The 10,166-nt window shown below is 42.7% G+C and overlaps 1 protein-coding gene and 1 long non-coding RNA gene across 2 annotated transcripts; both read left to right on the plus strand.

The window, feature by feature from the left end:
• Positions 1-1,738: 1,738 nt before the first annotated feature.
• On the plus strand, positions 1,739-5,900 carry LOC306918144 (uncharacterized protein; the record flags this gene model as incomplete). Its single annotated transcript, XM_079531026.1, has 9 exons — positions 1,739-1,859; positions 1,956-2,024; positions 2,509-2,656; positions 4,011-4,287; positions 4,402-4,579; positions 4,669-4,745; positions 4,957-5,143; positions 5,775-5,848; positions 5,886-5,900. The coding sequence occupies exons 1-9, from the start codon at positions 1,751-1,753 to the stop codon at positions 5,898-5,900; spliced, it is 1,134 nt and encodes a 377-aa protein (XP_079387152.1). The 5' UTR covers positions 1,739-1,750.
• Positions 5,901-6,950: 1,050 nt separating this feature from the next.
• Positions 6,951-8,304, plus strand: LOC306918153. The gene is made up of 3 exons (XR_013789292.1): positions 6,951-7,086; positions 7,275-7,446; positions 8,167-8,304. It is a non-coding gene; the product is annotated as an uncharacterized lncRNA (long non-coding RNA).
• The last annotated feature ends 1,862 nt before the right edge of the window (positions 8,305-10,166 follow it).

A 10,166-nucleotide genomic window follows, 5' to 3' on the forward strand; every position in this document is an offset into this window, starting at 1 on the left:
AGAAAATGCAATATATAACATATGGACTTTATTACGAGCAATTTATATCAAAGTTAACAATAAAAGTAGAGACAGATTAAATCATACAAGAACATCAGCTTTCCCTATTACCAATAAAACCTAGGCCACCACGGGACTCCATGCCTTCCCCAAGAATCGTGATATAATCGTGTTGTGGTTGAGAGCGATGGGTCGGTCTGTGACCACCACCAACACCATGGGAATGTTCGCTTGTAACAAGGATTTCAGCGCCGAAAGTTACGAGAACTATGGAATATTCCAGATGGGGTTGATTGTCCAAAGTCAGCTACGAGTCAAAGCAGATGCTGTACCGAACGCTGCATATTTTGCCCTGCCTTCAAATTCAGTAAGTTCATTTTGTAACCTTCATTATTTGAGTTGTCCGAAAGTATTTATCAGTAACGCCAACGATAAGTCATTTCCCCATAAAAAATACACTACACACGTTGTGAGCTGTGCGGGGAACACACGCATGTGAGTTTAGAGACAGATGAAGCAGGGACCCCTTAGCTGAGAGAGAGATGAAGCAAGGACCCCTTAGCTGAGAGAGAAATGAAGCAGGGACCCCCTTGCTCAGAGAGAGAGATAGATGAAGCAGGGACCCCTTAGCTGAGACAGATGAAGCAGGGACCCCTTAGCAGAAAGAGAGATGAAGCAGGGACCCCTTAGCTGAGACAGCCTGAGAGAGGCAAACGTTTTTTTGTGCTGTGTAAATGCATGTTTATTTGTTTATTTACACATTATCCTTTCTATTAATATGTTGGATTCATATATCTTATACTAGAATTTCGCGGGCCTTCGGCCCGCTCATCCCAGAGTTGCGTTGCCCCGCGTTGCGATACAGAAGTCCACAGATACAGAAGTCCACAGTGACACGCGTTTTATGCAGCTGTTTTGTGTTGCAGCGCGTGCGCGCGCGCGCGTGTAGTGTTGTTGTTGTTATCCATATATGCGCCTCGGTTCGTCCCGTTTGTTCCACGGCAGGTGTCGATGCAGTCGTTTGCGCAATTTGCGTGTTTGCATTATTTTAAGTGTGTAGGCATACCATATTCTGAATTAGCAAAAAGAGGACACATGCGCGCGTGCATGTGGATGTGGACATGCGCGTGCACGTTGTGCATGTGCATGTGTCGTGCGTGGGCGGTTCTGTTAAATTCAGATGTCAAAATAATCTATAGCCTAACAATAAATTGATCAAATATGCTCTATATTAGTTATGTATTTATTTAAAGCAGTGGCTCTCAAAGGTGTGATCCAGGGACCCTCATGGTTCCTTGAGGGGGTTCCAAATGGAGCCATTATAGGTGTGTAACTCTGAGAGTGTACAAATGGAACCAAGTGGACCCTACAGGTCTGTAACTCTGAGAGTGTACAAATGGAACCAAATGGACTCTTGTATAACTTTTAACTCTGATACTGTACAAATGGAATCAAATGGGACTGTTATGGGTCCATTTGGTTTTACTCTCAGAGTTATGGGGGTCCTTGAAATTAAAAAGGTTGAGAACCTGTATGCAATGGCTTATGTCGTTCCTATCACAAAGATTTGGTGGCCTCCCAGTGGCAACTCTGAGAACCCCTATCTTGATTTGTCCTGAACCAATGCAAAATATGAGCATGAACAAACGTTTTTGTGAGCTGATTTATGTATTGTATTGTCTTGTCATGTTTTCTATCATTGTCAAAAGTGTCAGCTGATCAGGTATAATTGCCTAAGGCATGCCAGGACATGGGGTGCCAGACAGAACCCACTACCAAGGAGGTTGGGTGCCAAACCTCTCCTAGCACTAGAGATATTGGTTTTCAACACCACAAGAAGCCAGAACGAAGAAGCAAGAGTGAGTTTCATATTGTACCCATACGATACCATATTCATGTTCCAACTAATGTCTTGATTTGTGTGTAATGCCCCTTTGTAATGTCTACTGTCATAGCTACTCAAGTCATCTTGCGTGTCAAGGAAAAAGCATCCAGCACTGATCCTGCAATAACACTTGTACAAGGTAGGGCTGGGCCATATCACCACAGGGGGTGCAGTGCCCGATGTCGAGTCGGTCGGACCCACGGTTGTCCAAAACCGCCCCAACAAGGCCTCTGGCCGGGCTCTGGACAGGGTCCTGCCCAGGGTCCATATATGGAGCTGGCCTGTTCTGACACCATGCTGACGTCTGCATATACTCCATATTTGGGTATGCCTGACAAATAACTCCATATATGGGCATAAAAGGGACACAGACATAATATCTGGGTGGGGCATGCATTTCCAACTTGCATAATTCAAAGTAGGCCAGTGCCCAACGGGCCTCGATATTATGGGCCACTGCTGTGTCTGTCTGTCTGTCTGTGTCTCTAATTTTAACTTCTGGGTCCAAAATTACTGGAGATTTGTACCCTGGTGGTGTGCAGTTTACATTTTTCATATACTGGTAAATATGAATGAAGGCAACGTTTCACTCTTTCTAATGTTGGACTTTAATCTTGTATTAGTTCTACCGCTGGCAGCCTCCACTCCAATTTCGACTCCAGCCTCCAGTTCCGACCTCTCTTCACTTGCCTCTCCTGCCAAAAGGCCAAGAACAGAGGACGACCCTGACTATCGGCTAGAGGAGACGGGCTCTTCAGCTTACAATGACAGGTAGGTCTCAATATTAGTAGTATAGTATCATTTCACTTTTCATGGAGCAATGACATGTTTTACTTGGGGGTCATCAATATGTCCATACACAGACAAATGTGTCCGTGCCATGGCAAGACTTCTTTGAAGAAATCTTTAGATTTATACACATTATAATGTTCTTATTTTGATCACAAGACTCAATTACTGAGTGTTCTCGGAATATGTATTTTGAGCAATTGTTTTCTAACTTTTTATTTGCAAGGACCCTCTTAATTCAGACCTGTAATAGGGCTAGCTCTTTATGTGTTTGTCCACTCATTTTGTATGTCCATGGCAAAATTAAAATTTTGACAATGTCCACCCCATGCCACCATGGCGATGACCCTAGCCGCAATTTGCAACGCTAGATTTATTTTATAATGGGATGAATCTAGAGTTGCAATACCCTCCATTGATTCCCCATTCATCCAATTTGCTTTTGCGACCTGCTTGTATTAACTCATGTAGACCTGAGGAAGATTCTACAAATGCCTTCTAAATTCTGACATTTTCATGTCAAGGACCCCCCAAAAAATATGCAATTGGCCGCCGACCCCCATGTGAAAATATGTTGTTCCAGCCAGGCAGAGGCAAAGATTTGAGTTAACGTTTGCTGTGAAAGAATATATATTAAAGATTTTTCAAAAATGGCAGATCTACAAGCTCGTAGCGCGGCACCAAGTGCCACGCTATGAGCTTGTAGATCTGCCATTTTCAATAGCTAAAGTATAACCTAATGCTTAAAACACAAAGGGGTTCCCATCCAGAATGGGTTAAACGACCAACATTGCAGCTCTTAGGCCAAGCTTGAATAATCTGCCAAGTTTTTTTTTTCATAAAAATCCACCGTAGACATGTTATGGGCTATTTTCTGTCAAGACATTATGTGCAAGTGTTGGAGTTTGGAAGCACTTGTCGAACGGCCCTGTGTACCACCTGTTTCGAATTTGCACATAATGCAGGAGGCAGCAGCGCGACCCGTTAATAAAAATGAATGCTTCCAAACTCCAACACTTAGAAAAGAATCACCTGCACATAATTTATTGACAGAAAGTAGCTCATAACATGTCTACGGTGGATTTTTATGAAACGAAAGTTTGGCAGATTGAAAGAGGATAATTCAAGCTTGGCCTAGAGCTGCAATGTTGGTGAGTCGTTTAATACAAGCAGGTCGCAAAAGCAAATTGGATGAATGGGGACTTTGGGGAGTCAATGGAGCGTATTTGCAACTCTAGATTCATCCCATCCCAATCTAGAGTTTCAAATTGCGGCTAGTGATGACCCCTGGTTTCATGATTTTCCTTGACACTGCCACAATGTATCTTTTCTATAGCACAATAACAGATACCCCACCTCAGACGATGAGAAAATTCATTGTTTATGAAGAGAACTTGATGGAGCTGTTCAGGAAATGCCCTGTCTGCTCAAGATCATGTACTCCGAGGACCAGGACGGTGGGAACATTGCTGCATGTGGAGCAAAAGTGTGGTCACTGTGATTATCACTACCAGTGGGACAGTCAGCCATATGCCCAAAACATACCGGCTGGAAACCTACAGCTGGCTGCAGCAGTGCTTTTCACTGGGTCGTCCTTCTTAAAAGTGGAAAAGGTGAGAGCAGTTTTGTTATTACTATTATTTTAAATATGTATGTGCTGTGGTCAGTCATATTTGTTGTGGTCAGTCATATTTGGTGTGTGCGCGTGCGTGTGCGTGTGTCTGTAGTTCATGAAGGCATTTCACATCGTGGGGATTTGCCATACGACGTACCTCAAGCACCAGAGACGGTTTCTCTTTCCAGCCATCAACTGGCATTGGACAGAAGAGCAGAGGCACATCATTAGAGAGGCCATTGCCAGAGGGGATGTTATTCTTGGAGGGGACATGCGCTGTGACTCTCCTGGTATGTACTGTACATTATAGTGACCAACGTTTTGTTTGTTTTTATGTATATTTATTTTTTAAAGATCAACCGTCCCCTCCCTCCCCCAGGGTACTGTGCCAAATATGGGACCTACAGCGTAATGGATCTTCGTGCCAACAAGATGATTGACATTCAACTGATTCAGGTAAAGGTTTACTGTTACAATGTACAATACCCTGAAGAAGGCAACTTGTTTGTCGAAACGTTGGTAACCCAATGAAAAGTATTTTTAGCATTGTGACTACGAGCTGTGCGACCTCTCCTTTCTATTTTAAACATGTACATGCATAACATTTTTCATCTGTCATTACAGTTGGAAAGTTATTTGTCATTTTGTATTTGATTTGTAATTTCAGAGCAATGAGGTTGGAAATAGCGCACGGATGGAGAAGGAGGGTCTTATAAGGAGTCTTGACCACCTGAAAAAGAATGGGATGAGCACTATTAAAAGAATCGTTACTGACAGGCATTCAGGAGTTCAGAAGTTCCTCAAATCGAAGCCCGAGATAGACCACCGCTTCGATCCATGGCACATGGGAAAAGGTATCCATAATTTGCTTATATTTATCAAATTTCTCATGCCCCTGGCAGGTAAATAAAACTTCCCGGGCAAGTACAGTTTGCTTTGCTTTCAGGTTGTGCTTTTTTTAGAGGGGATGCAACTGTCTGTAAACACAACACAAGTCTTCTGGTCTGTACAATGTAAAATAAGAGCACTGTGTTTTTTTAACTGTTGCTATACATGTTAAAATAAGCGTACCCATAGTCATATTCTTAGCTAGTATGTCGGTATTTGGCATACAAATTGACGTGTAACATTTTTTTAATCAAGAAGAAAAAGTGCTAAATTGAACTGGCAAGACCTTTTGGGCAAGTAGATCATGACCTGAACTTGCCACAGCTGAAATATGTGACAATCGTGTAGACAATCCCATAATGTCAGTGTCCGTATGTAAATCGTTGCAGTTTGTTTATTATCAGAGTTCAACCTAGCGGTGTTTAGGCCACGACCTCCTTTTGTAAAGTCCACAAGATGGTCACAAACTTCTGCAGGTCACCAATTTCACCATAACACCGCCATGCTGGAGTGAGCGAGTGTGAGTAAACGAGTGGCTGACATTTGGGGTATTGGAATTTGGCCTTATTGTCACCCTGTTCTGTATTTTATATGTAGGAGTTGGCAAGAAAATCGATGCTCTTGCAAAAACGAGGGGTTGCAAAGAAGTTGGCTCCTGGAAGAAAGGGGTGGTCAACCATATGTATTGGTTGACCACTATTTCCGTAGACAACGCCCTGGTAACGTCTGTCCCAACAGCCAGGAACCTTGGTGTTGTCCTGGACAGTCAGCTCTCGTTCAAAACTCACATCACAGCTGTCACTCGATCCTGTAGGTTCACACTCTATAACATACGACGAATTAGACCGTTCCTCACCCAGGAATCATCCCAGCTCCTAATCCAGACAACAGTCCTGTCAAAACTTGACTATTGTAACTCTCTCCTTACTGGCCTACCGGCATGTGCACTGAAGCCTCTCCAACTGATCCAAAATGCCGCAGCTCGCTTGGTCTTCAACCAGCCAACATTCTCACATGTCTCCCCCCTGCTCCGCTCCCTGCACTGGCTCCCGGTCGCTGCCCGCACAGAATACAAAACTCTGATGTTGGCATTTAAAGCAACCAAAGGTATGGCTCCCCCATATCTTGCCAGCATGATTGAACCCTACAAACCCTCCCGCGCTCTCAGATCAGCCAACGCAGGGAAGCTGGAAGTACCCTCACTAAAAACGCCGGGACAACGCTCCACACGTCCCAAACTCTTCTCCCTTCTGGCCCCAAAACTGTGGAATGCACTTCCCGTTGCAATCAGAACTGCAGCATCACTCCCGATCTTCCGCCGTAGTCTGAAAACCCACCTTTTCAGACTCCATCATGGCCCATAGCACTTACCCTACCCCCCTTAGACAGCACTTCTTAGACTTATATAGCATTTGAAACAGACTTATAGCATGTCATGTAGACAGCACAATAAGTGCATTGTATGTAGTCATAGCACTTCATAGTATATATGTACAGCATAGTATAGCATATATGTGTAGTTTATATGTATAGTGTCATTATATAGATATGTTCTAGTTATAGTTTATATGTATAGTGTCATTATATAGATATGTTCTAGTCACGTTCTTAGCTTACGCATGTTTCGCGATAAATGCATTTTTACATATGTGATGTATTCCCATGCTTTTTGTTCTTGCTTATTGTAAGTCGCTCTGGATTAAGAGCGTCTGCTAAATGCCTAAATTGTAATTGTAAATTGTAAATTATTGGTGTGGCTCCTCATCATCATCTGGGCGAGAGATTGTAGCCAAATGGAAGTCAGTGGCAAATCATGTGCAGGATGTTCACTCGCACGACAATGAGGACTTTCCAGAATGCCTGCATTTGCCTCTTGTGGGTGACCAGGCCAGACACTGGCTCAAACCAAGTATGTCCCAAATGATTTGATGTAACATTGGCAATTAATTTTATTTACACAAACTGATGGTAACATAAATTACATATTATTTTGTTTTTCTGCAACTATTACTATCCTTTGAGCTTTTCTGAACTAATCTTGATAAAAATCTCGCATACTGTACTACACCTGAGCCAAGTTATCCTCATGTGTGGCAGGTACGGCTGCATGCGAAAAGTTGACTGATATCATCAAGGCCCCCAGGCTGTTGAAGGATATGGAGAAGATGAGCACTGACTTCCAGACCTCCTCAATCGAGTCCTATCACTCGATCATACTGAAGTTTGCCCCCAAAAGTGTCGCTTTTTCATTCATCGGGATGATGTGCAGGTATAGTTTATTAGTGGGCAACCAGACTATAGTAATTGTAATCCTAAACTTTGATACACTACTTGTCCCACAGTTTTGATGGCGTCGGGAATGGTGTGCTTGTATTTTGCTAAGAGAAATGTTGTATAGTTTAATTGATATTAATTTTTAACCATCTGCCTCCATCTCACCGTGTTTCCTCTTCTCTCACACCAACTAACTTCATGTCCTCTTTCACTACATTCATAAATCTCCTCTTTGGTCTTCCTCTAGGCCTCCTGCCTGGCAGTTCCAACCTCGACATCCTTCTAACGATATACTCCTGTACATGTCCAAACAATCTCAGACTGGCCTCTCTGGCTTTATCTCCAAAACATCTGACATGCGCTGTCCCTCTGATGTTCCTGAGAACCTCAACATTTTACTCCGTTACCTTCACCTCTAGTCTGCTTCCTGCCTTTTTGACAGTGCAACTGTCTCTAAACCATACAACACCTTCCCTTACATTACATAGCGTCCCTATTTGTACATGTAATTCAACACAAGACATCATTGTTTTCCAATTACGGTAGTCATTAGTCATATATTACAACAGCATTGTAAGCTACTAGCTCTCAACGTCTCAACGCTTGTTCTGTAGCTCAGCTATTCGACAAAGATTTGGAATAACATTTTCGATATGCAAGACATTGTGAAAATGTGTTTTACATCGCAACTAATGCACTCCTTATCCTTTTTTAGAACTCAGTTGGCAGCCATTCACTACAATGAGAACTCCAAGCGGATTCAAGCAACAACCAGGGAGGGCGAGCTCAGATGGCACATTCTCTACCCACGGTACAAGCGGGGGGACTACTCAGTGCGACCCTTGAAAACCAATCCCACATTTAGTAAGTTTTTGTATTTTCATAGTGACAAAACTATCAACCCCTCATATTAGATATTGCAAATTTTCACATTATTTTTCTCCTACTGCAGAATATGTTGACGAGACCTGGTGTTTGATGCTGTGCTGGACCAGCCTGAGACTTACCAGGACTTCCTCAGACAGATCCCGGTTCCTGCTGACCTGTGTTCACAGTTTTACCAACCAGACAAGCAAGAGGCTGTGGCTCGACACACATCACGATTCTTTCTTTCAAATAACTAAGATGATATTTTTGGTCATGTTGATGTGCATTTTCAAACATGCATGCATTACTTAGTAAACGTGAACTTTGGTGCTGTACTTCTGTCTGTTCTTTTTTTCTCTCTACACCTGTGGTTTTCAACCAGTGGTCTGTGGACCACCAGTGATCCTTGAGGTTCCAGGTAATCTAACTGTTGAGTGTAGGGGAGACGGGGGTAATGTGAGACACTGGGTAAACTGAGACACCCCCTGTATCACATGACCACAACACATTTGTGCCATGTGACCATTATATGTTGAAGCCCCTCCCATTTCCTACCTGCCATGGAGGAGAGGACCTTATTGTGCTGTGGTAAGCATGTTTTTTCACAAAAAAATGTTTTTTGCTTGTAAAAGTAAATGTTCTTGTCGTCAACATAATCAGCTGTTGTGTCAAAGCAAATTAATTCAGGTAGAAAAACTTAAATCATACACGTTGATGAACTACCAACATAACATCCATGAGATTGCTGCTATCTGAAGATTAGCCTGCATTGCTAAAAGAGGTCCTGTTTACCAAAATGTGGGTGTGGGGTAAAGTGAGACAAATGCTTCGGGGTAAAGCGAGACACTGTCTCACATTACCCCACCAGGGACAAATTAGCCATTCCTTCCTTCGGGGAAATTGGACCGTGAGGTACTATGGTTGACGCCTTGAAAAGGGCTCCTGGGGCCCTCCATTGGTCATTGATTTTGTTAAATTTAGGTTAAAAAGATGATAAAAACTCGAAAAAGTTTTTAGTAGGCCTAGTTGTAGCTATAGCTGGTTCTGATGGTGCTGTGTTCTGAGCCCCTACTAGCTGGCTCTAAGGGTCATGTGTTTTCCGAACCCAATTGCTGTCTACTATGCTAAAGTGACACAGATACGTTCCCGGTCTTAATGGGTTAAATGAGGGGGGAACTTCGACCGAGAGAGACGTTTATCTCTTTTTGCAAGTGTTGCTTTTTGTAGAGACGTGAGGTGTGAGCGTGTGTGTAGTTTTCTAATCGTTTGAATGTTAATTAAAATATTTTGAATTACAGAATGTTGTCTTGTTCAGAGTTACTTTCAAGTGTTTAGAAAAAATGTGCTTAATGACCAATTCCCATGATTCTGTTACTAGTCTGACATTAGTTCTGGAATGTGTGGTTGTCAAGCTAGCTGTCAGTATTCTAACTGTTACAACATGTGTTTTTCTGGTAGTTTTAAAGTGAAAAAGGTAAGTGGATCAGTTTACCCCTGCCTGGTTCACTTTACCCCATTGATTTTTCTGGTCTGTCTCAGTTTACCCCTGCCCTGGGGTAAAGTGAGACACCTGACCACTTTTTTTAAAACAACCATATTGTCACTGCCCTTTGTCTTGAATTCATTCTGATAGTTTCCATTGTTAGGAAACATCCCAAATGAATGGGAAATGTGTAAATTTGACTGATATATAATTTTAGCTCGCCTACAGGGGAGCAAATGTAAAAAGTGTCTCACATTACCCCCGTCTCCCCTACCATGAAACCCGAATGGACCCCAAAGGGTCTAATTGGTTTCATGTTACGCTCTCGTGAGTTGCATTACTTTACAAGAAGTCTACACAATTAG

This window comes from Electrona antarctica (assembly GCF_951216825.1).
Source record: "Electrona antarctica genome assembly, contig: scaffold_89, whole genome shotgun sequence".
Lineage (NCBI taxonomy): Eukaryota > Metazoa > Chordata > Actinopteri > Myctophiformes > Myctophidae > Electrona > Electrona antarctica.